Genomic DNA, 27,218 nt, shown 5'->3' on the forward strand with positions numbered 1-27,218 from the left:
TATACTGTGCATTTTTTTTACTCTGTTACTTTGATTGCTTAGCTGTATCATAATGCTGCTGTAGCGAACAAATTTCCCCTTGCGGGATTAATAAAGTATCTATCTATCTATCTATCTATCTATATATATATATATATATATATATATATATATATATATATATATATATATATATATATATATATATATGTATCTATCTATCTATCTGTCAGTCAAATATTCTTTGGGACAGCATTAGTAGAAAGTTGGGGGGGGGCGTGGTTATATGTCTGTCGTCATAATTTATGTTGCCTAGTGTAAACAGCCCATTGGCTGAATCTTTGTGATGGGGGTTCCCTGCCCCAGATTGCAGGGGTATAACAATAAATAGAACCTATCACTTTAAATCTGCAATCTCTGGGACAGCAGAGATCATAAACTGTTAGTTAGTGAAGCGAGGGAAATATCGCTATTACCTCTGGGATATTTCAGAGCAGTTTACAGTCGGTTTACTCGTTGATATTTATTACAAATAATTCTGTCTACATAGATAGGTCTTTCATAAGGTAAGTGAGCCTCCTCTAAGCAACGCTATGAGACGGTTGACAAGCTAACGTTGACTGTACGAGCTAACGTTAGCCGCATTGTCTAGCTAACGTTGGTCTAAACCACGACTAGACAGACTGTAATCGCCCAACGTTGCCATCTAATGAGGCATCCCGCTACTGTACAAAGAGCCCACACTCGATATTTAGTTAAATACCACGAGTGTCAGTTAAATTGGTAAAATCTGCCTTTCCTTTGTTTTCTTTGAGCTAGCATAGCACTCCATTTGTTTCATTGATGATGGTTTGACAGTCGATGTAAGTTGGGGGTCATTTATTCTAAAGTTTGAGGCAACTTTTATATTACCTACGAGTTGTATCCAATATGATTCAATTTATTAGAAATGAGTAGTACATGTGAGTTGTTGAGCCTCACTGGTATGACAATACTTTATTGGTGCAGTTACAATGGCTATCACCTCAACGTTGTGTCGGCTTGGTGGTTTTCCCCGCTTGCAATCAGCGTGCAAGTTTTGTGCGATAGTACAGCAAAGTAACGTCTTGTCAGGTGTCACTTTTTCTGTGTTTATCGACAATAACTATGTGTTTCTTGAAATATGTTTCTCCTGCAAATTAAAAAAATATATAAGCCCGCTGAAGAAAAACCGACGACGCCACAAGTTAGCTTAAGCTAATGTTAGCTAGCCAACTAGCATGTCGCAAGCTTCGCGTTGCCTTCCTGTTTGCCGGGCTAACGTTAGCCATTTGAGATGACAGCAAAGAGACCAGTAGTTCAGTCTGTAGTCCTTCCGTTGTTTTTGTAGTCTAGAAAACGTTGACCTAGCTGACTGTGTAGGCGCGCAATTTCTAGGATAGGAACCGACAATACAAAGTATGAATCCGTCATGTCATTTGGCTAATATACATGCGACAAATGTGAGAAATGGCAAAATGTTGTTAGCATGGACATGAAAGGCCTAACTAACTCATACAGTAGGCCACTTGTCTACAAAGGGATGCACGCATGTGTTTGACTCGTATGTGATGCACGATATATTGATTAAAAGTGGGATTTATTTGTAGTAAAGTTCGTTCTCCCCGCTGCCAAACTTGGACACCTGCATCAATCGCTTCCCTTTTTTTTATGTACACCCGGTTTCCTTCTTTGTCTCATTGGATGAACGTGATGGCGCAGTTGTGTGTTAGCTAGTGTGTTAGCCAGCTAGCTTAACAGTAAAGTGTCTTGCTTCTGCAATAGGATTGATGTGGATCTAATAAAACGTAGCCCTAATGAGACAGAAAGTGGAACTTTGTTCTCTAAAAGCAGACGTGATTGACCTTTGTACTTCCTGTAACGTTACTTGCAACTCAAACCCAACTGTTGTTTACCTGCGGTACAACAAGCGTTCATGAAAACTAAAATGGTCTTCCTTAAAATTGCCTGATAACGTTGGCTCTCTAACTAATTCTAAGCTTAAGTAATATCCTACACTCCAATTTGTTAGGTACGCCTAGCTAAACTATTAGTCCTGTGCAAAAGCGTTGCAACAAAACTAACCTTTAAGAAAGTTTTAAGTGTTTCTTCAACTATATGGTCATTTCTTCAGGCTGTAGTTATGTGGTGCACTTGAATTGTATTGTATTACTCCAAGTAATAAGATATTAAGATACAATCTCAGAGACCTCCTCAATATAATGCAATACAATTCACCAGAACCATATGCTTCAGCCTTCAAAATGACCTAAAAGTCCTATCAACGTCTAACTAAAACTGTATGATTAAAATAAAGACTAAATGACCTTTTCTTGAACATAGTGTTGATATCAAGGCTGTAGTGTTGGACTGCATTGTTTTTTTTAATATTGTGCCTTTAATAAACTGCCAACTGAGTGTGTGTGTATTACATCTCTAGATGCCATTTTTAGACTGAATCCCTTGTTCATCTTCTGTTTCAGCACTTAATATTGTTTACCAAAGAAATGGTGATGGAGAAGCCAAGTCCCCTGCTTGTAGGGCGGGAGTTTGTGAGGCAGTATTACACACTCTTAAACAAAGCACCAGATTTCCTGCACAGGTAACTACCAAAATGTGACGTGGAAGACACTACATTTGTAGGTTTTGGTCATGCTGTGTAACCTTCCTATTGTTGTGCCGTTAGGTTTTATGGGAGGAATTCTTCCTATGTTCATGGAGGACTGGACCCGAGTGGGAAGCTGGCGGAAGCGGTGTACGGGCAAGCGGTAGGTGCTATGGCCCAATAATGAACTCAAATTGCAAACACTGTGTAATAGGTGTATAGTACACAATTATTCACTTTGGTGAAGAAATGAGTATTCCTTTTTAATGAAAATGAATAATTGGCACCATTTTAGAAAGGAAGAAACCATGTTGACAGGATTGTCAAATCGTATAAAACTTTCTGCCCTTTTGTGACAACTTTATATTTCCATGTATCAGTATTTCTGTTGATTGAGTCAGACATACAAAATAAATGGCATCACCCTGCTTTTGGGGTGAGCTGCGTAATGACTGTGAAAGTAAACACACTGGCAGACCTCAGATTGTTGCTATCTGCCAAATTCTTGACATTAATGGGAATCAGATTTTACAGCATGGGAATATCTTTTGATTTACAAAAGGATGTTGATTTTGACTAATTTGTCCTCCACTTTTCTCCTCGTACATTTTCATGGTTATCTACTTGTCTCTGCATCTCTTAGGAAATCCACAAGAAGGTCATGTCCCTGCAGTTCAGTGAGTGCCACACAAAGATCCGGCATGTGGATGCCCATGCCACGCTGAGCGATGGAGTGGTGGTTCAGGTCCTGGGAGAACTGTCGAACAACGGTCAGCCCATGAGGAAGTTTATGCAAACATTCGTGCTTGCTCCAGAAGTGAGTACCCTTCTACCCTTCAGTACTATTAACAGACACCGAGGTTAAGTGATAATAACAATAGCAAAGATTCCTGGCTCAATGAATGGAAATGGACATTTTGGACAGAGCTGGTATCTGGAGTTGTTGCTGCTATAGTGAAATTACTCCAAAAAATAAGAGTTTGAGTTATTAATGTGTGCAAAATACTTTTTATGATCCTTCAATTTAATGTCAATGGCTTTACATTTTATAACGGAATCTGTTTGCATGACAACTTCTACTTAGGGTTCGGTGGCGAACAAGTTCTACGTCCACAATGACATCTTTCGTTACGAGGATGAGGTTTTTGGAGACTCTGAAGCTGAGCTTGATGAAGGTGAGATTTGAACAAATATCCCAAACAGTCCTTTTTTTTTATAATTTGAGTTTTTATTTAATGTTTAACATGGTTAAATGTGAGGGTGATAATTCAAATAATTTCCAAATTGTTTTTCTTTTTCTAATTTAGAATCTGAGGAGGAAGTTGAAGAGGAGCCAGAGGAGAGGCATCCATCCCCTGAGCCCCTCCAAGAAAGCCCCAACAGCACCACTTATTATGAACCGCACCCTGTCGCGTATGCTAAAACCTCATCATATCATTTTTAGAAGAAAAAAAAGATCTTGCATGAAGGATTTTTCCATTTTATACTTATTGTATCTGTGTAAGTGACCGCATGCAGATGTGTGTTCTATAGTAATGGAGTAGAGGAGCCCATGGAGGAGCCGGCTCCAGAGCCTGAGCCCGAGCCTGAACCAGAGCCCAAAGCAGAGGAGACAAAGCCCGACGTAGATGAGAAGGTTCTGGAAGAGATGGAGGAGAAGGCACCGTCACCGGCCCCTGTGGAGTCCCCACCAAACACCCAGGAGCCTCCCAAGGTAAGCCTGGTGTATCTCTATGGTTATCAGGGGCCATAGCAGTCAGAGCTCTTTGTGTGTCTAAACTGAAGAGCCAAAATGACTGTCCCTAACTTCATCCAGCACAAACCGCAGCGCCGGGAGTCACAGCGGGCTGGTGCAGTGCTGGTCTAACCTCTTTATATAATAAAAAACTCTTTAAATGAATAAAAAGCTGTTTATTATGGATGTTGGGCAACTTGAGGGAGAGTTTATTTGTATTCAATGTTTTACATTATGATGAAAAGATCTAAATTATTAAGTACTAGAATTTCAAGTTGCATAAACGATCAAAAGTCATTTTGTGATCCAATTTAACAGCGTTAATAATAACAACATGCCCAAAGATGCACCTGCTAATGTTGGAGTACGGTGTTGAGTAGTTGTTGTAAACTGTGATCACTGCATCCTTCACAGACGTTCTCGTGGGCCTCGGTGACTAGTAAAAACCTGCCTCCTAGCGGCACTGTCCCCTCCTCTGGAATACCACCCCATGTTGTTAAAGCTCCAAGCTCACAGGTAACCTACTATTGAGAATCTTTCTGATGAAATAAAGTCTCTGAGCGCATTAGAAATGGGTCACTATATAAGAAGCTACCACAGTGTTTATTTCAATCATGCATTGAGGATTAGATGATGGTCAACCGCAGCAATAGAGGAAGTGTGTGTGAGGAGAACTCTTTTGTTGTGAGTTTTGGACCATTAGGTTTTGCACTTTTCAAACCGTCCCTAAAGAAAAGAAAAAGACGGTATGATTAGAATCTCTGGTGGTTGGCAAATTTCTATCATCACGTGCTTTATACTATATGGTCATATTGCCCAACCCTACCTCTCTATAGTCAAACATAAGACCTTGTTTAAGAGACAGAGGACTTTGGCAAAAACCCAAGATTAGAGAGGAAGGTCAATCACAGGCTGTGGTATATTAGGACCGCTAACAGACGTTGGTCAACACAATGCAAAGCAGAGGCAGCCTTAAGTGGTTTAAGTTGTTGGCCCACATTACAGAGTGGCTGAGGAGAGTTCAACCTACAGTTTGAATTCTATTGACCAAGATGTCATATGTTTGATTTCAACCATTAAAAGGGGGAAAGATGATTGTCGTTTTGATTACTCAAAGCCATTATAACGGCAGAAAAGTGCCTTTTTAGAGACTTGAGACTAAAACACACAACTACCTCAAGTGTGGTAACGTAAACTGATGCTCTGGAGCACCATGTAAAAGCAATGATGAAAAGAATGTGTGGTTGATGTGTTCTTTTTTTTTTGGGACGCCCCTCCCCCACACAGCCCAGAGTTGAAGCCAAGACGGAGACACAGACAGCACCTCTTCGGTCCAGAGACCAGCGCACGCGTGACAGACCGGCCTTTACTGCGCGGGGGCCCAGGCCTGGTAATGCCAACACTCGCTCCCCAGATTAAGGGTTTCACTTCTTCTTCTTCTTTTTTGGGCTTTCCATTTGTTATATTCTCACGGCTTGTACCTCTCTGTCACTATTAGATGGTGTTGCATCTTCGGAGTCACAAACAGGGAAACCACACTTGAGTTTTGTTAACAAAGGTAAACATGAACTTTTTAAGTCACTTCTAATTTAATTTCTATAATCCTGTTTTTGATTTTCTTCAATCACTCTGTGAGAATATTCTAGTTCTTGTTGTCTCACGGGTGATGTGAGTTTCACTTTCTTGATGCGGGGAATTTAGCTTTCCTGGATTTTGTTGCAGATTCTGCATTTTGAGCTGCTCTGATGTGTTTGTTGTGACCTGCAGGTGTCCGGGGAGATGCTGAACCTGGAGACATGGACAGCAGGCGGATTGTCCGATACCCAGACAGCCACCAGCTTTTTGTTGGCAACCTCCCACATGACATTGATGAGAGCGAGCTCAAAGACTTCTTCATGAGTACGTTTCCTCCAAAAAGCAACACATCATTAATACATTTTCCAATGGCGTGTAAAATTGGTAAACGCTGTGTCTTTTTAATGTGAATACATTTTAGTTAAATTACACACAATTTTCTTTTCTTGCAGCATATGGAAATGTTGTTGAGCTGCGGATCAACACCAAGGGCGTTGGTGGGAAGCTGCCCAACTTTGGATTCGTGGTCTTTGACGACTCTGATCCTGTGCAGAGAATCCTGGGGGCCAAGGTAGAAGGGGCATGTATTGAAACTCCATTACCCACTTTTATCTGGTGGTGGTTTTGGTGACACATTTCTGCAACTAGTCTATAAAGTGACACAGTAGAGGGGGAAGAAAAAACAGGAAATGCCTAAAGCCATTGTTTGTTATAATACACATATAAGGCTATGTTCAGACCAACTATAGCATTGAGTTAAAAAACAAACCTGCATTTCATCTTAACCCTGCTGTGGTAGAAACTCACTGGTGTCACTGTTATGAATGAGGTGGATTCATTTTGTCTAAATTGTTTAATAGGTTTTTAATTTTTAAATAATTTAATAGGTGAATAACCAGACTTTGTCTTTTTTATTGTGACAATCTCAAGTTTTACAAAGTGATCCACCAGCAATGTGTGCTTGCATGTATTTGAACTTGTCTGGTCAGACCAGTGTGACGCAGCAGTGCTTACACTGGGTCTGGGACAGATTGACAAACCAGTGAATGAAGTGGGCTGTGAAATGTATCTGGGGGGGGGGGAATAATTCAGTGCTCAAGTTTCTCCCGAATTGACCGCGCTCTTCTCCCTGCAGCCCATCATGTTTCGAGGCGAGGTGCGTCTGAATGTGGAGGAGAAGAAGACGAGGGCGGTGCGTGAGCGAGAGACCCGCGGAGGAGACGAGCGCCGGGACATGAGGCGCAACGACCGAGGCCCCGGAGGGTCGAGAGGCATCGTGGGAAGCGGAATGATGCGAGAACGTGACGGCAGGGGACCACCACCTCGAGGCGGCATGGCCCCCAAACCTGGCATGGGCTCCGGAAGAGGCTCCGGAGGCCAGGGAGAGGGTCGCTTCACGACCCAGCGCCGCTGAGAAGAGCACCACCTGCAGTGTGGAAGTAGTACCGTGTTCTTCATCTTCAACCGTTCTCGTTAACGAAAAGAAATCTTCATGTATGAACGTATATATTGGTTTATGTTTTATTTTTTTATTTTTTTGTTCCCTCTTTTGCTTTGGAATGTGACACAGCCTGTCAACCTTTTGTTTGTGAAATAGACAAAATAAGCAAACAGAAAAAAAATGCGCTTATTAGTTGTGAGCTGAGCGTCCTTTTCGGGTATCTCAAGAATTCACAAACTTTAATTTGTAAATTTGTGGAAAAAAGGCGAACCAACCAGGAGTAATCTGCCACATTAGGAGGGACTGATAAGACTTTTAACTACGATAGTACAGCCCATCATTTGGAAAAGAGATTATATGCCTTGACTTAACTGGGGCGCTGCTTCACGAAATCCCTCTATTGCACATTTTATATGGTAGTTTTCTGCCCGTTACTGTCGGAAAAGAGTGAGATGCAAAATTTGTGCAGTTCCAGGGGAAAAGCTTGCCTTTTACTTTTTCCTTTTTGAGAGACCACTGCTTCAAAATTGCATAATGCACTCATCAATATGCACTAATGGGTACTTTTGTCGTATTACATTGACATCCACGCTCGGAACGCAGCTGGAGAGACCGGTTTTGTCTCGAAGCGATACGACTTTCGGTGGGCAGGCCTTCGCTCACAGCCTGTCTGCGGTGACCGATGTACTTTTCACACTTTTGACCCAAAACAAGCTTCAATTACTGCTGGATGGACAAGATGACGAACAAATCTACATTATATTTTTCCTCATTTATAAATCAAATAAAAAGAAAAAGCTAAAATCCTGGACTTTCACCAAATGCGTGGCGGGACAAAGGATCCACAAAGTTGAACAATAGAAGAGTGGTGGTATTGATGGCGGCTCGCTCAGTTTTCTTTCTTTTGATTCCAAGTTTGTTTTTCTTCGTTTTGTTTTCCCTGCCAGCTAGACCGCGAAACTGGGATGGACGACACCTTCCCTCCCTCTTCCCTCCCTCCCTCCCTCCCTCTCTTAAGTGCGGAGTAACAGAATAAATGTACAGCAGAAATCATAGTTTACTGTATGTTTTGTTTTCTGTGTTTTCATTTCTCTGAGTGGTGCCTTCTACTTCACCTTTTCCAGTCTTACTAGAGTACAGCGGCTCGAGGCTTTCTGCCTCCTATTATTGAGCTGCTCATTTTGAACTATTGTTTTTGGGATCAGATAGAAAAAGATATCGCAGTATTCACAAGTTTTAGGTCGTTTTTTTTTTTTTTCTTCAAGTGCATATTTCATTTTTCCATACTGTTTTACTACCTAAGATGATCTGCTGTGAGTTTTGTACATTTGTTTTGTATCGTGTCTGTTCTGGGTTTTGTAGAGACAATAGGTGCCTCCAGTTCTGTTGTTAAATGGTTAAGAGGTGTATCTGAAGAACAACCCCCCCCCCCCCCCCCCCCCCCCAAAAACAAAAGGTACATTAAAGATTATGCGGGAAAATGCTTGCTTCTTGGTTTAACAAGTCATGGCGCTACACAACAATGATTGCGTGAACTAAGCTCTGGAAAGGACAAATGTCTCTGTGTGACTCAGATTCTGTTGATACTTTTAGTTTGACCACAGTTTTTGGGACTCATGGTAGCACTTGGGTTCATCTCTGGACTCACAAGTTGTCAGACTGTTCTTTTTCTCAGCAACAATTTTGTAAAGATCTGTGTTGGTCGGCTGGTCGTAGTTCCGGTCTACCGACAAGCAAATAATTGTGCTCTTTTCTAGCCGTTTATGCATTTGTATTTTCATATGCTGATCATTCATTGTGCTTATTTGTGGTCTTTATAGTTTTTTCCAGTCAAGGCAACTCTGATTTGAAAGCCACACCGGTCGTCTCTCTCTTGTCCTCGAATGCGTTTTCTTTTACCACTCGGTAGGGAGGGAAGGCCTTTTGGTTTCAGCTGAAAAGTGAAAACATGATCTTTTTGTTTTTGTTTTTGTTTTGTTTTGTTTTATCTTGCACTGAAAGGGGAAGTGAAATCGATGTAGCATTTTTCTGGACAAATCTACTAATGAGGTCTTCCTTTGCTGGTGGTATTGCACTATTTACAACATTTCTGGGACAATCTGTAATTTTGAACACTCTAAATTCCTCATCTGGCAGTGAAAAACCAACCATTAAGTGCTCATCTTGTTATCCGCATGACATTTGCTTTCTTGCAGTTAAAACCAGATTTGATGTACAGACATGGCGTATTTAATGTAGTTTTCCACAGTGATGCTCGGCTCTTGTCCTTTTTGTAGTTGAGATTAAATATTTTCAGATGTGAGATTAGTTTTCAATAGAGACCTTTTGATTTGTTACCATCAGTCTTTGACCTAATATTACAGAAAAGCTGCCGCTCTTTGACCGTGAGTGTTTTTAACAGTCTGTGATTGGTACCTCTACCCCGAATGTTTATTTGTCAGGTAATCACTTAACTAAAGCACTTGACTGCAATCATACTTTTTACAGCGATGGTCACGGAAGAGGTTTTACCAAGAAGAGCCATCATGCTTTCTGACCAATTTGTTTTTTTTTGACATCGTAATGGTGGCAAAATGTTTGAGGATATAAACTTCCAGTTTGATAGTTCTCTTTTTTCACCGAGGTTTTTAACCCTCCCACCTATTTTCCAAACCAAACCTTTAAAGGATCTTCAAAAGAAAAAACAATTTTCCCGTGGTTGAAGATAAGATTTGAGTGGATCCTCATTGTGAATCATTCCAGTCCCTTTTCAATGGAAATAGAAGTACCTTCTTGGCTTTAGCAGGTGTGGTAAACAGTTGGCTGCCATCTTAATTCCACGGTGTTTACCCTTTACTTGTTGCTAGTACAAAAGTGTTGCAGGTGGAGAATCTTTTTTTTTTTTTTTTTTTGTTCTTTTCTTTTTTCCCTCTATTTTGAATGTGTTGGACTTAACATACAATAAACTACTGATATCAGCACCACTCATACGGTTTGTCATGTTTTACAGGTTCCTTCTTCAAAGATAGTTGAAATAACAAGCTGTTGGTGCACGTTAATGAGCTCGCCCCTGGTAAGTTTTGGAGTAAAAGAGCTGTGCTGTGGTGCAGGTTTGACAGCTGAAGTTTTAGTTATAACTTGTTTTTTTTTGCGAGTGTTACACTGATGGTGTTTATAATTAAAGGGGCACTCCACAGACTTAACATGTCAAGAACAGTTAAACTGTCATGGATAATCCTACTCTGTAGTAGTAATCCTGCTGTGCTCTGAAAAAGCTTTCTCAAGTCTTAAGAAAATCCCAGGTTTGGAATTTGGAGACTAAAAATTGATAATTCAAGTCCTGTGTGACAAACTGGGGGTGTGAACTTTGAGATGTGGGTGTTTACCCAGCAGTGAGGGAAACGGTTGGATCTGCAGATATATCGGCTCCTTTCACCCAACCGATGAAGTGTACTGATTTACTGGAGCGTCCCTTGTAAAGGTTCTCGTGACCACTTTTAACGTGCGTTGTTTTTAAGAGCGATTCCTTGTTTTGTTTGCTACATACCAGCCAATGGTTGCACCTTATTTTACTGATCTACATATGGTGGTAACCTGTCAAGCTACACACTAATGCGCCAACAAAGGCAATGAAAAAGAAGGCTGCTGTCTAGTAAACATGGATGTAAAATGTTTATAAAACCTTTAAGAAAAATTTGTTTTGGTGAGGGAGACTAAATGTAGAACAGAAACATTACAACTCCACATTGTACCTGGAATGAAAAACAGCTGCATGCATTTTGTGGGACTTATTCATGAACAATTGAGGTGCGATCAAAGGGTGTAATCGGTCTCATCCTCCAGCATCTCTTCAGATGTTTCACTTGATTTAGGATCAAACCTTTGATCCAGGAGGGGACCGCTTTGATTTCCTGTTGGATCGCTTTGAGGGCCCGCTGGGAGGTTTTTGTCTCTCTGAAGATCCAAGAACCATCGAGGAGCTGGGAGGAAGCCTGACGCACCAACAGGAGAGAGAAGAAGCTGGCCGGAGGCATCTTGCCCATGTACATGAGCCCCTCCTCTGACTGGATACTGGAGAACATAAGGCACGACAGGTTGGAAGAGGACATGAGGTGGAGGAGGAGGGGCCTTCTGTCCTGGTTTATTAACAGGATCAGAGGTGGAGGGGTGGTAATCAAAGTATCATCAGGGTCTGTTATAACCTGACATGGAGGGTTCTCATTTCTTGTATTAGCAGCAACAGTCTTTTTCAAAAAGGACCCTGAAAAAGAACTAATACAATATCATTGGGCATCACTCTGGACAATAAAATGCAACCATGTGAGAAAATGAAATTACAGTGCTGAGAAATTCATTAATGTCGTACCTTGTTTGCCTGTTTCCGAAAGCTTCCTCTTGGCGAGGTTACACCCGACAGGAAGAGCTCCTTGAAGAAAATGCAAATTATTTGTCTATTCATTTTGTTTATTCATTAACTGAATGCTAAATGAAGGGCCGTCGCCAAGAGAAACATTAAGGTCATGAATCTAATTACCCTCCCCCTTCACCTAGAAAATGTTGACCAGACATTACAAATTGGAAAAACATTTTTGCCTTTAAATAAACTCAATATTATATTAAGTCAGTAATCTGTTCATAACATGAACCAAATACATTAAAAAGAAAAATATTGTCATACAGTATTTGTAAGGGAGAAGGTTTTGCACCGGAGAATTTGGATCGAAAGTTTCTACATAGAGCCCTGTCAGCATGTTACAGATGAACTCTACAGATGAAGATTTTCATTGTTTGGATTTTGTTTGGACATTTCTTGAATTCAGTTTCAGGCCGGCAACTACGGGTGTTTTCTGAACTTTACTTTGATTATATTTAGTCATAGATATTTAATAAGACCTGACATCAAGTTTTCAGAGGTTTTAAATGTTAACATTCAGTATTAAGCTCTAAATGCTGTATCAATATTTATACAACATTAATTAAATGTATACATTTTATATATTTAGTCTAAAAATACTGAAGTCAGCCTACAAAATATGTAGAATTTATACTCACTGCAGGCTTCAGCCCCTATCCCCCCCCTATCCGAGGGAGGAGTCAGTGATAAAAAACATCACTCTTGAAATGTGCTATTCAAAAAATGTGTTGCAGAATGTAGGCTGAAACGAGTCTCACCTGTGTTTTGTATCAGAAGAAGAATCAGAGCTGCTGAAATTATCAGGTCCATTGTGTTCCAAGAAGCTTTTTAAAACAAGAGGTGACACCTTATTTGTTTAGTTAATTCATGTGTGTTTTGACTCAGGCATTGTATTACACTCTGTAATGCAATTATCATATAATCACACTGGATTGCATCACTGCATGAACATAATCTCAATTACTTTTAATTACCGAGTGTACGTGAATCAGCTTGTCTTATTTTTCGTAAGTGTGGAGAAACAAAGTTCACTGAGAAACTGTCTCAGCCCAGCCCAGTGCGTTGGCCCTGTGAGTGACAAAACAGGTTACAAGCTGCTCAACAACCCAATGAGTAACTGGTGAAGTTATTAGAGCAGATAGGGTCGGTGGGGTCGGGGCTGCAGCTATAGTTTTGAGGATACTGTGGTCATGTTTCCTACATTCTTTTATGCTTTTATCAGTATACTTAGTTACCTTTTACATACAAAAATATGATTAATGACTAATCTAGTCGGCAGTAAAGAAAATCCAATGAGCTATCTATCTAGCTACATAATCTGGGGTCCACATTGACAAATTACAACATTAAAATGCTCTTACATGTAAGTGGTAAAAACAGAATAATGCAAAATGAGAAACCAACTTATATTTTTGATACTTTCAGTACATTTTGCTTATAATACTTCTGTACTTTAACAGTCAAAATGACTTTAGTTAAGGATCTGACACTCACTGCCTTATAAAGGCCTACATATTTGTAATATATATAATAATATTCGAATTGTGTAATATATACTAAAATCGCACTGACTGACTACTTCTGGATAAAACACCTGTACTTTCACTGTATTTCCTTTCGCATTATTATGCATCATTCTTCCATTGCTGCAGTTATATCCTCTGATAAGTGTATTAATTGGTATTCGTTTTGGTGCATGATCTTTCACACACACTTCTAATCAATGACTTTTTCTTGCCCTTTAAATAAACGAACATTATCTGCTGATCAGCCACGTATCGCCACGTCTGCGCGCATGCGCAGTGCCCTCACATTTGTGTTCCGGGGTCGACCAGTCAGTGTACACACAGTCAGTACAAAAAAAGCATCACTGTGTAGTTGTTTTCATTTTCTATTCACATAGTTATCACACGGACCACTGCGGGGGGAGTCCGGGGTTTCTTCCAGAAGGAGAGACGCTTTTATTACCACCGAGAGGACGTCTGTAGAGATGAACTTCTTCAGAGGAGTGATGGGTGGGCAGGCAGCCGGGCCGCAGCCGTCCGGAGCGGAGACGGTAGGAAACCAGTGCAGCTAGCTAGCTTCGGCTAACTGCAGCTAGCTAGCTGCGGCGGCTAGCTGCAGCTAAGCTAACATCTCCACCACTGTGTACCTAGCAAACTCAGGCCACGCACACGTCAGCAATAAAAACACGTGTGTTCCTTAACTGAAGGTTATTTTTTCTCTCTCGATAAAACATCCAGGATGAATGTTGTGAGGCTCGGGCCTCCCTAAATGTGAGCAACGAGCTAGTCAGAAGGCTAATTAGCTAATGTAGCATATCTGGCAGTTGTCTGGACATACCAGCTGTTTTCTGTACGATTATCTGTTTAGTAATGAATGAATGAAAGAAAGACAGACAATAAGGACTTTTAGGAGTATCGGCTGTCTACAATATATTTATTTTAAAATAACATCTGGCATCTCACACCCAGTATTTAGCATAAGGGGACCATCCTTATGTTTCCTATGTTCTTGATATAAACATTGTGAGAGTTATCTTCACTGACGAATGAAGGGAGGTGGACGTTTCAGATGCACGTTGAATGATCCATTCAACCACTGAGAGGTATCAATGTGTTGCGAAAGAAAAAGAAAACCCATCTTTTCCACACATTTAGGTGGGTTTCAAGGAGTATAACATCTGTAGATGGGTGATTTCAACACTTGACGTTGAGAAACATACCTTGCTGAGAACATAAAACCCTTTGAAAGGTTTTGTTAATGTGTCATATTAAGATGATCATACTGTCATGTAGGTCTACAGCTAACGGTTACTGTCAATCTCGATACCCTGTACTCCATGCCTCTGAAATATAAGGGAACGTCGCATTCACTGACTGTCTATTAAGACGTGTAAATACAGATATCTTCTCTTGGATGTATATGAGGCATAACAAATAAATAATGATTCTTCTATTGACAGATCCACAAGTTGTGTGACCGAGTGGCCTCATCGACGCTGCTGGAAGACCGCAGAGATGCAGTCCGGGCTCTCAAGTCTCTCTCTAAGGTACAGTGAACTATAAAGATCAAGTTATTGGAAACAGGTGCAGTAGAAATACACTTATTTGCCAGCTTTTTATTATTGAAAAATAGCAACTGAGTGTACGAAGGTGTTTGTGTTCAGCCACATTAGTGATGCTTCCAGTACTTTTTTATTACAGGTGTTCAGTGTATTAACTTCTTTAATTTTCAGGAGTAGCTGTCAACAAAGGAGGAAATAGCAGTGGAATTAAATTCCTCTTGCTCTTCATTAACATCAATTTATTGGGACATTTCTCAACAATTTCTCCTCTGTTCACACTGTCATGGATGAAGCTCTCATTGGTCAAACTCTGCTGATTTAAAATGAACTAATCATTCACGTAAACCTCTGCCAAGCCGCCTCTCAGTTCAGTTCCTGGACATAGTTTTGTTACTGGCTGCCACATCAACCATGAGTAATGAGTTTATCCCACATGAATCAGCGGTTTATCAGGCACAGGGTTGCGCATTAACACGCAGTGGTGTCAGTGTTGGTCTAAAACACAGACACACGGATGTGTTGGCTTCCTGTATTGTAAAAGAAAGACGATTCAGAGATAAGGATTATTTTTTTAAATGTCTTGTCCTGTCAACAGTGGATCATTTATCTCATTATTATTGGGTTTATAAAGCATATTTTAATGCACAACTTTTCCAGAGTAAACCTACAGAAAATTGCTCTTTTAAGTCACTTTCTCTGTTTTCCAGCAACTTTTTATGAAATGACATTTGGTACCATTTATTCATATCTTGCACTGTTCCATCGCCACGCTTTAAAAAAAACAACAACTATGAAACAGGAGAATAAAAGTTAACCATTTTCTTTATGTGCCTTTCATGTATTTTACATCTCTTATACGCAACACTTGCGTTGTTGTTGAAAGGTGCTTTACAAATAAACTCGCCTTTCCTTCCCTACCTTTTTATCTTTTGTAGAAATATCGCATGGAAGTTGGCACACAGGCAATGGATCACTTGATTAACATACTGCAAACTGACAGGTATGTTGATGTAGTCTTTGTTTGGTCACGCTGTCCTATAAAGAGCTTTGTGTTTTGGTCTGACTCTGTTTTCTTTGCTCCCTAAACAGGTCTGACTCTGAAATCCTCGGCTACGCTTTGGACACGCTGTACAACATCCTCTGCAATGATGAGGAGGAAGAGCAAGGTATTAAACGCTCAAATATATGAAACTCACCTTAAATTAGTTTGAAGATAATTCTTCCTATTCATGTGGCTACTGTGAATGGTGACTGAGCCATTGTTTTGCATGTGTAAATGAGTGATTTTTAATTCCCCTCCTCTGTGCACCGATAATGACTTCTTTATGTAAAGATTCTCGTCTCTCTTTTCTCTTCCATGTTTTAACTCTACAGATGAATCAGAAGGTAAAACTCTTTGACTGTGCATGATCCCCCCCCCCAACTACCAGCAGCACTTACACATCATACGTTGTTTTTTTGGTTGGGTTGTGGACAAAGAGCGCTATACTTGTGTTGTTTACACCTGGTGCAGTACACAGATTGTAAATAGCTGATCATGTTCTAGGCTGTGTTTTTGGTTGTTGTCACATCTTTCACATGAATCAGTCGGCTGATTCTACTCTTCTTCAGTGGTTGAAATGACAGCCAAGCTTTTGGGTGAGGCTTTAAACTCCCTCTCCCTCCTGCCCCTCGCAGACGCAGTAACTCCTATCTCTGCTTCAGGGAAGCATAAGAATGTTTCCATGCCTGGTCAGTACTGAAGCCAAGCTACCCCTGCCGTAGTTGTAGTGCTGCTTATTTAACTAACTTCACTAAAAACAGTCGGCAAGTGACTGGAAGCTGTTTGGGTGGTGAATGCTTCACTAATACCCTCACGTCCCTAAACCTCTTGTCTGTTTGTATGTCATTTCTCGTTGCTCCTTTGTTTCACTCACATTTTTATACCTGATTGTTTCTGCACTCTTGTGGTGAAATTAGATGGATTAGTTTTGTTTGCTTCTGTTTGTTTGTTGGTTTCTCCCCAATTCACCCAAATTACAAAAAAAAGTCATAATTCCTCACCTGTGGTGGTATCTAGCATTTTAGTTTTGAGCTCTGTGGGTTGTAAGTAACAAGTGCGAAAGTTTCTTCAAAGTCACATTTCAACTTGCATTACTTGATTTTTATGACAAATATGTTAGCAAAGTTGCCAAATCTCAGCGATGGAAACATCAAAACATGGCCAAATGCATTCAGACCTTCCTGCATTGTTGGATGCTGCTTAAGTTCAGCTACTCTTCTAAGCTGTGGTCGGATTACTAGGTGGGTGTACTCGGTGTGGTGGTGTTTGTCACATTGAAGCTCTCCGCTCTTCCCACGTGATGCGTGTTTTCCGCAGCTGTCCCTTCGTCCGTGTGTCACCCTTTTATTTTCCCAGAAGGCATGTTCACAAGTATCACCCTGAGCACGTGCACATTTCTCCAATGGCTTTAGATATAAAGTCATTTTTCAATAACCGAAAACCACCAGGGATAAAAAGACTCTGGTAAAAGTTTTTGAGAAGTTTGCAGATCCAATTTGTACTCGGGCTGATTGCTGTGAACAAACCAACTGGTTCCCTCAATATAGAACCGTGCTGTAATATTTATTGTCCTTCACAGATGAGACCGCCCAGAAGCAGTCGGATGACCTGGGAGCCCAGTTCACAGAGCAGTTCGTTCAGGATCCTGAACACGTGACTCTGCTTCTCACTCTGTTGGAGGTACTGAACCGTTTCTGCAAGACTTCTGTGTTGTTACATTTGTCAAAAACAACTGCCTGATGTCTTTGTCCATTGGTGTGATTGTTAGGAGTTTGACTTCCATGTACGTTGGCCCGGGGTGAAGCTGCTGACTGTTCTCCTGAAGAACCAGGGTGTCCAGGTCCAGAGTATCATTCTGGTCAGCCCCATGGGTGAGTTTCTCCTCTCCACATCCGATCAGACTTGTTTCGTAGTGTCTGGGTTTTTTACTCGCCCTCGGTTTTCTATCAACATGTCTTTTCAACCAGTTTCTTTTTAACAGCTGTTTTCATTTCCATTCTCAGGTGTTTCCAGATTGATGGACCTACTGGCAGACTCCAGAGAAGTAATTCGCAACGATGTGAGTACTCGTCTCCGCTGTCGCATTCAGACCGACTTTAGCACGGTGTGAAAAAACACCGACCTCTCATTCATTTCGATGAGGTCAGTCAGTCAGTCGGCTGGCAAAAAAGTCGTTCCAGCTCATTTTGTGGTGCAGCGATATGTGGCTTCATCCGGCAAGGCGCTGTGTTGACCGATCATAAACATGCACCGCACATTCCCGGGGAATTCCGCTGTAATGTGATTATTAGATGTGTGCTGTTTACCTCTCGTTCGTTGCAACGAAAGATGAAGTAATTGCAATTTCCAGAGTTGTACATTTCTTATGTCAATAGGTTTATAAACGGCTGTGCAGTGTTTGGGCGTTTGAGAAGCTTTCAAACTCACAGCTTTCAAACTCACTTACTTCCCCCATAAACAATACGCCCACATCGATGCAGCCCCCTGTCGTGTTTTAAAGCTGATTTTGGTCTGATGTCAAGTGTTGTACAGCTCTTGTCAGATGCATGACGACCTGTTTTTATCTCCAACAGGGCTTGCTGTTGCTTCAACAGCTGACCAAAAGCAATGCTGCCATTCAGAAGATTGTAGCATTTGAAAGCGCTTTTGAGCGTCTTCTCGATATCATCACAGAAGAGGGCAGCAGCGATGGAGGTAAAAGGAGAATCTTCTTCTCTTAAATACAGAATTGTCGCTAAAGATGTAAATACAATCCCTCTTCTCCTCCCAATTAAAACGGTACGAAATATAATTTTTCTTGTGAGATCTGTTCCTGATGCCGATCCTTTCTCCTCTTTGCAGGTATTGTGGTGGAGGACTGTTTGCTGCTGCTGCTCAACCTGCTCAAGAACAACAGCTCCAATCAGAACTTCTTCAAGGAGGGCTCCTACATTCAGAGAATGAAGCCCTGGTTTGAAATTGGTGACGACAACTCTGGCTGGTCCGCACAGAAGGTCACCAACCTGCACCTCATGCTCCAGGTAACGCAGGACAGTCACGCTGAAGCGTTGCTTTTAGAGTATTTATAAATTGAACAAACAAAGAACAATGTGGTTTTGCTATAATCTTGCAGTTGGTGCGAGTGATGGTGTCACCAGTGAACTCTCCTGGAGCTACAGCCAGCTGTCAGAAGTCCATGTACCAGTGCGGTCTGCTGCAGCAGCTGTGCACCATCCTCATGGCCACAGGTGTGCCTGCTGATATCCTCACTGAGGTAATGACAGAAAGTTCTACCCGATGACAAAAGCGTGGCTCCTTTTGAGACTTACTGCATTCAAGCTTGTGATCGGGACACTTTTTTTTTTCCAGACCATCAACACCGTGTCAGAGGTGATCAGAGGCTCACAGGTCAACCAGGACTACTTTGCGTCTGTCAACGCTCCTTCAAACCCACCGAGGTGAGACGCAGCCAATGAACCGAAACATTGAATCCCCCATATCTATGGGAACTCTCTCTCTGATCTCTCTTCTTCTTTTGTCCACAGACCAGCCATCGTGGTGCTGCTCATGTCCATGGTGAATGAGAGACAACCGTTTGTGCTTCGCTGTGCCGTCCTCTACTGTTTCCAGTGTTTCCTGTACAAAAACCAGAAAGGACAGGGCGAGATTGTGGCTACGCTGCTGCCCTCCACCATTGATGGTCAGTTACACCAAGTCGACAACCTATAAGTGGCATTATCTGTTGATTTGGAATTCATCCTGATACGTCATCATGTGTTTCTCTTGTAAAAAAACTGTTCTCCAGTAAGTTAATACATTCTTTGAATACAGCAGTTTCTTAAAACGGCACGTTTTGAGAGCAACGTTTGATTAGTACTAAACATTTATAAACACTGACAGGCTGATTATGTAATGTAATGCAGGAAAAAGGAAATACATTATAGAAAATGGCACCACTTGTGGTTGTAGGAGAAGCATCTTGCTCACAGGTAAAGGTGAAAAATCCAGTGAATCCATCATCATCAGCTTTCACGTTGCTGGTTAAGTGTAAATCACCAAAAACTTGTATTATATGGAATGGCAACAATGTGGACTTCTTCTAATAGTTACTTTGGAGTTCAGGAGTTTCTGTCACCATACACATCACCGCACTCACTTCGAGTTGGATAGATTTATATATTTACAACTATTCATGAGCTGACTCCTTTTACTTTCTTTTCCTTTTTAGCCAATTCCATCTCAGCGGGCCAGCTGTTGTGCGGAGGCCTCTTCTCAGTTGACTCTCTGTCCAACTGGTGTGCCGCTGTGGCCTTGGCTCACTCCCTGCAGGACAACCTCACTCAGAAGGAGCAGCTGCTGAGGGTCCAACTGGCCACCAGCCTGGGAAAGCCCCCCGTCTCCCTGCTGCAGCAGTGCACCAACATCCTCTCCCAGGTAGGACAATGGTGGGGCCACTTAGCTGCTAGAATGAAGATTATTGCAGGTCATGTGTGCCTTGGTAGGAAGGACTTTTTTTTTTTTTTTTGGCAAATTAATACTGAAGTGTCAACAACAGTGACTAGAACGGTGTCACGTTATTGTGGTTTTGCAGGGAGATAAGATCATCCGGCGGGTAAGTAACGTGTGTTGTTGAGTGTTTGGGCGGCACCTTTGCTGGTTATTTTTGGCTTGGCGTCTGTAGTCGAGGTCTCGTTGGCACACACGTTTGGGGATCTTGCTGCCCTTTTTTTTAACTCTTTACTGACCCCTCTTTCGTCCTAACTTATAGCTATGACCAGATTCTTCCTCAATAGGGAGGCACTCGTCCCCACAGGTTGACTCTCACTGTGTTCACTGGTGGGGAAGTACACAAGAGAGGTGCAGAGAAAAGGGACACGGTAGCTGTTGTTTTTTTGTGGTTTTGTCGTCCTAACGCCTGCTTTGAGCTCTGATGTTGGTTTGATTGCTGCGCTGTAAGTTCTCATCCGTGTGTTCAGGAAGTGTGCTGCAGCGGCAGCTTTTGGACCTTTTCCTGTCCGAGTGAGAGAGCTCCACTCTTTGTTTGTCTGGTTCTCTTTCTTAACATGTACCTGCTTACGAATACACAGTGCAGGTGCAAGAAGCTTCTATAGTTTATACTGTACAAGGATTATTTAATCTTCACTGTGGATCCGTTTTTTTAGTTTTCCTAGGAGTTACTCAGTTTACATTACTCGCGCCATGCATCCCCTGGATTCTTCTCTTTCTCACACATTGTGGATTCTTCAGTGGTAGTCTTTGTCAGTCAGCTAAAATGCATGAACTTCGGTGCACCTTCCTGGTGAAACTTCCCGCTCTCTGTTGACAAACTCCTTGCTTTCGGCTAGCTCGGTCTCCAGTGACGTGACCCAAGTCTGGATCTGACCTGTGCACCTACGTTACTTTGTCAAGTTCAGACAGGAGAAGTACTGAAGGGGTACGCACCGCGGCTTGATGTAGGAGTCTGGTGCATTGACAGTCGTCTTGAGTAAAAGCAGGACATCGAGCGGTGTTAGAAGGAGAAGTGCAGGTTTTCTTTACAAGACTGTTGTAGTAAGGAAGAAGCTGACCCCGAAGGTAAAGCTGTCACAAATGAGACTGTAGACACGGTGAGGAGCGCAGAATATCACTCCTGCTCCTTAATGTTGAGAGGAGAGAGAGGAAGGGGCTCAGAAGGGATTTCCAGTCACGTCCAACTGGGAGGAGACCAGTTAAACCAATCCATAGGTTTGTTTTCGCTTGAGGCTTTAATTTCCCATGTGTCCTTGTTGTTTTGTTTGTGATAACCTTATTAACTACTAATGGTTGATGTGATTGAAGTGCTCCCAATTAAAGCGTTGATTGGTTTATTTAACCACTTCCGTGTTTTAGTTGATCGGGAAATCAAATGCAGCGTGTTGTCAGGATGGGAAGAAAATAAGTCTTTTTGTTAGAAATGTGGCAACAAAATGAATGCTCGTTTTAACACCGACTCATATTCAAGCACTTTTGTTGCCATTTTATAATCTAAAAGTCTTTGACCAGAACTCAAATTATAATTAGTTTAAATATTATTTGCTATTCCTACCATGGTTCTGATCATGTGCCTTAAAGTACATAACTTCCCCACATTTGATTCTCTAGAATATTACATATTTGGACTCATGTTGACATTTGTTTTGTTTTCTTTCCTTTTGTCCCTACAGGGCAGTAAAGTGCAGACCAGGGTGGGCCTCCTCATGCTGCTGTGTACATGGATCAACAACTGCCCCATCGCTGTCACTCACTTTCTACACAATCAGGAAAACGTTCCTTTTGTATCCTTGAAGCAGCTTCCAAGCCATCAACCGACTTCATTACAGTAAATGTCTGTCGTTAGTGATCGCTTTGTGGACAAACTGTTACTCATTATTCATCTCACTTCTTTTGGACGAATTTTAGATTTTCATTTTTAATTAATAACTTTTGAGGAATTCAGTTAAATTCTTTTATTCAGATTGACGGTCGTGTGCTATATAACAACGTATTCCACTTCCAGGTTTTTAAAGAACGGGCTATTTGAGTGTGAAAGGTTCTGGTGTTGAATGAATCCTTAACTCAGTGCGACTCCTGCAGCTGACTGCTCAGATCTCAGAGAACCTGGGAGAGGATGAAAGGCTGGTGCAGGGCTTGTGTGCACTGCTACTCGGCATCTGCATCTATTACAACGACAACTCGCTCGAAAACTACACCAAGTATGTGTCTGTTCACTAAAAATACACATCCACATGAACTGCTGTCATCTTATTAGATTAAACTGCTATATAAATAAAGATTATTAAATTGTGTACAAAGGACAGCTACATGCGAGGATTATTCTTTTTTTTTTTCTCTACTTTATTGCAGTGATATTTCCCTGGGTCTTGGTAATGCAATTTATATGTACATATAGTATAATAACACACATGTATGGATAAGTGTTTTTTCCCAGAAGTGTTGTTATGTTAGCCAAAGTTATCTAAATGCTCTAAATCGATAAAGCAAATGAAAGATCAGGCGAACAGTGACTGTTAATAAAACCTGCCGTGTCGTCTCTGTTCTCCTCAGAGAGAAGCTAAAGCAACTAATCGAGAAGCGGATCGGAAAGGAAAACTTTGTGGAGAAACTGGGCTTCATCACTAAACACGAGCTGTACTCGCGGGCGGCTCAGAAGCCGCAGCCGGTGTTCCCGTCTCCGGAGCAGATGCTGTTCGACCACGAGTTCACCAAGCTGGTCAAAGAACTGGAGGGTCAGTCGGAGACCATCTTCCACATCCAGTGACGGTAAAATTGTCAGTTAAATGTTGTTTTCATGAATTGTTGTTTTCTACTCTAAAAAGGTGTGATCACTAAAGCGGTTCACAAATCCAGTGAGGACGAGAAGAAGGAAGAGGATGTGAAGAAGACATTAGAGCAACATGACAACATTGTAACTCAGTATAAAGATCTGATAAGAGAACAGGTAAACAGCACATGCTTTGTTTTTCATTTGATGGTATTTATATATTTAATGTTCTCTCCCGTTGACTTTTTTTAAATTGTGATTGTGCGATTGTTCAGGATGCTCAGATCCAGGAGCTGAAGGAGCAGGTGGCGTCCATGTCGTCTCAGAATGAACAGATGCAGACTACAGTCACCCAGCAGCTGTCCCAGATCCAGCAGCACAAGGACCAGTGCAACATCCTCAAGCTGAAAATAGGTGGGTCCACCGCACGACGACTGTTTTGTGTCTGGTTTGTTAGTTGAATGAACAATAGTGATTTTGGAAAGGTATATAATATATTTATATTTGTGTGTTTTATTTATTTTTAACAACTCCACCTTCCCTGTTTATAACGTTTTACTGCTTCATTGCTGAGATATGGGGTGACCGTGATATGCAGAGACATCGCAAAATACAGTTTTACAACAGAGTGAGCAACAGGCAACAACAGGAGGTTTTAAAGAAGTAATTCAACATGTTTGACAGCGACAACGTCCGGTGCTGAAAAATGAAGCCAAACACTGCAGTTCATCAGTGAATGGCCCCTTGAAGCTGGCTCCAAAAGCGAGTCAATCCCCGTAGACCTCCAACTTTAAATTTGTTTAAATATCATGGCTTATGTGGCTCGTTTCTCTGTCTTAGTGCTGAATGTAGCAGAGTCCACAAAATACAGAGTTTAAGATAAGGAGTAAAGTGTTGTCCTAATGGCTCAAAACTACGTCTGTAGAGGGGGTAACATCAACATTTCTATCACATTCCCACATCCTAACTTGAGTGTGTGTGTTAATCCTTTCAGGTAAGGAGAGTCAGCCGCACAGCCAGGGAGACGCCTCTCAGGTGAACGGGCTGCAGACGGAGGAGCTCTCACAGCTCAGGGAGGAGGTGGAGGAGCTACGCAAGCAGCACGCTCTCCTTCAGACACAACTCGGGGACAAAGACACGCTCATCGACACCCTGGTTAGTAGATGTCCGCCCGCGGTGTTTGTTTGTTTGTGTAAGCTTCAAGTGGAGGTGGAAAAACAACACACACCCCTCCAGACACAACGCCGTGGCACCCTGGGGAGCAACGGTGGTCACTGTTCAAACACCGGAATATAATGGGTTGACAGACTAACTGCCCTCCACGTCATCACAAAAACAGTGTTTAGTGTTCTCCTGTCAGATCCATACGTAATAAATGCATACACTGATATTCAAAACACACCTTCACTATCGTGGTAACAGCCAGACAGCATAACAGTAATGGTCACCAACTACAGTTTTCAGGCGAACTGAAACTACTTGAAACAACAAATACATTCTTCCAACAGAACTTCCAGCTCTATTTGGTTGAGGAACACTTGGGAGACTTGAGTCTCCTGTGTTTGATGGACAGACTGAATTAAAGTTGCAATAGTTGATCGATTTAATCCACAGAAAAGTGTTTTCACTTGATTTTGATTAATCATTTAAGACACTTTTTAAGCAAAAACTGTTGGGCTTCTTCAATGATTATCACCTTTCTTCATTTTAAATTGAACATGTTCTGTTGGTCTGTCGAATCATTTCAAGACCTCACCTTCAGCTCTGGTAAACTTTTATGGATGCAGTTCACAATTTTAGGAATAAGAAAATAATTATTTTTATAACTATAATTAGTTGCAGCCTTAATCCGAACATAATCCTGCAATTTGGACTGGAGTTTTACTTTATAGTGACATTATAGTGCATCACTAATGTGTTTTGTTTTCACTGTATATAGAAGTCAGAGGCAGCAGGAAGTTCAGCCGGAGGATCAGACGACACAGAAGCTCTCAAGGTAGGATTCATCATACACACATTTCTCCTTTCACCTTTTAATTTACAATGAATATGAATATGTGTGTAAAGGATGAGGCTTTCTCTTCTTGTCAACAAATCACATGAGAAGACAAAAACCAACATAATTGGTCTGCCTGTTAATACTTTTAGACTTCCCCACTTCTGTCACTCCCCTTGTTCCTTGAATTTCACCAGACGTGACCTAAGACTTCACATGATCAGGTAATTGTTTCATATATTACAAAGTGTTACTTTGTTTGTTGCAGGAGCTGGAGGCGCTGAGGAGTCAGGTTCAGTCCCAGTCGGCAGAAATCAACCAGATGAAGACAGAGAGACAAGAACTGCTCACAAGAGCTGAAGCTGGGGTAAATATCACGCAAATATGATATTTTGTGCCAAATATACCACAATTTTTCTTGATGGATACTAAATGAATCGACCTCCCACTGGTTTCTCTCAGTCGCCGGACGCGGTCTCCAGCAGTGACGGCTCATTAGACGCTGCCAAGATGGCAGAATTAGAGAGCAGACTGGCAGCGCAGTCGACTGAGACCGAGAGACTCAAGGTTTGTAGAATAACTCTTCAGCAGCATGTGAAGCATCACTTCACCCTGATTTACTACCAGTGCTTGCACACTACTTGGCCGTGGCTTCCCTTTATTTATATTTATGGATCATTCTGTCTCTTCCTCCTCCGCCCTCTCCGTCTCCTATACGTTGGTTTCCAGGGGGAGGCAAAGAGTTTGTCAGAGAGCCGGGCGGAGCTGGAACAGCAGCTGGCTTCAGCCACCAGCACGGAGGCCATCCTGCAGACGGAGAAGGCGAAGCTGCAGACGGAGGTCCAGGAGTCCAAGAAGGAGCAGGACGACCTGCTGATGCTGCTTGCAGACCAGGACCAGAAGATCCACGCCCTCAAACAGAAACTCAAAGACCTGGGAGAGACGGTAGACAATCAGAATTATACTGTTTCATCAGGAGTCCTAACTCATCACGTTATAAGGTTTCATAGAGATGGTCAAATTCAGGGTTTGAGAATAATGAAATAACATTTTAAATAACCCGACATCTAACATAGTATTCATTACTGCTTTAAAAAGTGATAATTTTAGTTAGAAACAGATCTCTTTTTTTTTTTTTACTAAAGGTGGGAACAAGCATAAGGATTAATATGCAAAACAGAAACTGCTGCTATGAGCCATGAAAGACAATCATGTCTAATGTAATAATTACAGTGCAGAGGTGGCTCACCTCACTCTGATGAGGTTCAGTTGCCTCCAGCTGCCATTGCTCTCATCTCTACATCCACCAAAATCAAATATTAGCAAGTCCAGCTGTTTTTGATAGATGTTATCTCTGCTTTGGTACCATCACACACAAGAACTGGTGTTGCTACAGGTTTGCGGAGGGGCTGCCTACAGCTGGAATTGTGCTTTTTTTTTGGATCTTCGACGTCTTTGCAGACCTACAAAGAGACTGTAGGTTATGGGTGAACTGTAGGTTGCAGAGGATCGATCCAGCCGTGCAAATGTCTCCAAATGACCCCCCCCTGCACATTTGGCTACAGGCAGCACAAAGAGGTCCGATTAACAGCTTTCAAACCAGCCGAAATGAACCGTACTAACGGGGCAAACGGACCTGAGTTAGCTTGAACCAAACAGCTTAAGTGTAACAGCGCTACCTGATGACCAACGTGCTGTCCTCTATATTCACTCGTTCATTTGACTATCAAGACAAAAACTAGACTTTGAAGCTTTTAGTAATCTAAAGTTCTGCTCCCGGTTTAACCCGTCACCTGTGGTGGTAGTTTTCTGTACTAGAGATGACTTTTGTGTCCAGACCACTCAGCTGTATGTTGTGTGTTTTGCTTTAGTTAGACTGTGACACTGTCCTTGCAGGTGGACGATGAAGACGATCTCGACGGCAGGGACCAAACGGACGACGATTACGAGGAGGAAGACGAGGACTAGAGGACAAAACACTGAAAGAAAAGAAAAGGAGAGATGGGAATATTTGTCTGCCGACAGGCAAGAAAAAAAAAAAAACTTTGCAGAAACACACGTGAGAAACTGAAGAATAGGACTAATATATTGATGCGGTTTCTCTCTCTA

The 27,218-nt window shown here is 41.7% G+C and overlaps 2 protein-coding genes across 5 annotated transcripts; both read left to right on the forward strand.

Annotated features, from left to right (window-relative positions):
- The first annotated feature begins 404 nt into the window (after positions 1 to 404).
- Positions 405 to 10,313, forward strand: g3bp2a (G3BP stress granule assembly factor 2a). Of its 3 annotated transcripts, none has more exons than XM_079159240.1 (13): positions 405 to 545; positions 2,481 to 2,599; positions 2,684 to 2,765; positions 3,246 to 3,419; positions 3,687 to 3,777; positions 3,910 to 4,015; positions 4,121 to 4,316; positions 4,752 to 4,853; positions 5,625 to 5,727; positions 5,836 to 5,895; positions 6,105 to 6,236; positions 6,365 to 6,492; positions 7,048 to 10,313. In XM_079159240.1, the coding sequence occupies exons 2-13, from the start codon at positions 2,505 to 2,507 to the stop codon at positions 7,324 to 7,326; spliced, it is 1,548 nt and encodes a 515-aa protein (XP_079015366.1). In that variant the 5' UTR covers positions 405 to 545; positions 2,481 to 2,504; the 3' UTR covers positions 7,327 to 10,313. The 3 variants fall into 3 exon arrangements, with proteins under 3 accessions (XP_079015366.1, XP_079015367.1, XP_079015368.1); XM_079159241.1 differs by having other exon boundaries at positions 6,365 to 6,483; XM_079159242.1 differs by having other exon boundaries at positions 4,136 to 4,316; positions 6,365 to 6,483.
- A 3,257-nt stretch (positions 10,314 to 13,570) lies between these two features.
- Positions 13,571 to 27,218, forward strand: uso1 (USO1 vesicle transport factor). 2 transcript variants are annotated; one of them, XM_079158899.1, is made up of 27 exons: positions 13,571 to 13,802; positions 14,712 to 14,798; positions 15,749 to 15,813; positions 15,903 to 15,979; positions 16,188 to 16,199; positions 16,491 to 16,544; positions 17,435 to 17,535; positions 17,624 to 17,726; positions 17,859 to 17,914; positions 18,429 to 18,549; positions 18,697 to 18,875; positions 18,968 to 19,108; positions 19,204 to 19,292; positions 19,380 to 19,534; positions 20,063 to 20,268; positions 20,426 to 20,446; positions 22,017 to 22,127; positions 22,426 to 22,544; positions 22,897 to 23,078; positions 23,169 to 23,290; positions 23,389 to 23,527; positions 24,108 to 24,268; positions 25,053 to 25,109; positions 25,378 to 25,476; positions 25,572 to 25,676; positions 25,839 to 26,054; positions 27,006 to 27,218. In XM_079158899.1, the coding sequence occupies exons 1-27, from the start codon at positions 13,737 to 13,739 to the stop codon at positions 27,075 to 27,077; spliced, it is 2,916 nt and encodes a 971-aa protein (XP_079015025.1). In that variant the 5' UTR covers positions 13,571 to 13,736; the 3' UTR covers positions 27,078 to 27,218. The 2 variants fall into 2 exon arrangements, with proteins under 2 accessions (XP_079015025.1, XP_079015024.1); XM_079158898.1 differs by lacking the exons at positions 13,571 to 13,802; positions 14,712 to 14,798; positions 15,749 to 15,813; ... (1 more) ...; positions 16,188 to 16,199; positions 20,426 to 20,446 and having other exon boundaries at positions 16,495 to 16,544.

This window comes from Pholis gunnellus (assembly GCF_910591455.1).
Source record: "Pholis gunnellus genome assembly, chromosome: 5".
Taxonomy (NCBI): domain Eukaryota; kingdom Metazoa; phylum Chordata; class Actinopteri; order Perciformes; family Pholidae; genus Pholis; species Pholis gunnellus.

Coding starts and splice junctions, on each gene's coding strand:
- g3bp2a (XM_079159240.1), top strand. CDS start 2,505: ATGGTGATGGAGAAGCCAAGTCCCCTGCTTGTAGGGCGGGAGTTTGTG. Junction 2,766..3,245: donor AAGCGGTGTACGGGCAAGCG/GTAGGTGCTATG, acceptor TGCATCTCTTAG/GAAATCCACAAGAAGGTCAT. Junction 6,493..7,047: donor TGGGGGCCAAGGTAGAAGGG/GCATGTATTGAA, acceptor TTCTCCCTGCAG/CCCATCATGTTTCGAGGCGA.
- uso1 (XM_079158899.1), top strand. CDS start 13,737: ATGAACTTCTTCAGAGGAGTGATGGGTGGGCAGGCAGCCGGGCCGCAG. Junction 15,814..15,902: donor AACATACTGCAAACTGACAG/GTATGTTGATGT, acceptor CTCCCTAAACAG/GTCTGACTCTGAAATCCTCG. Junction 17,727..17,858: donor CATTCTGGTCAGCCCCATGG/GTGAGTTTCTCC, acceptor TTCCATTCTCAG/GTGTTTCCAGATTGATGGAC.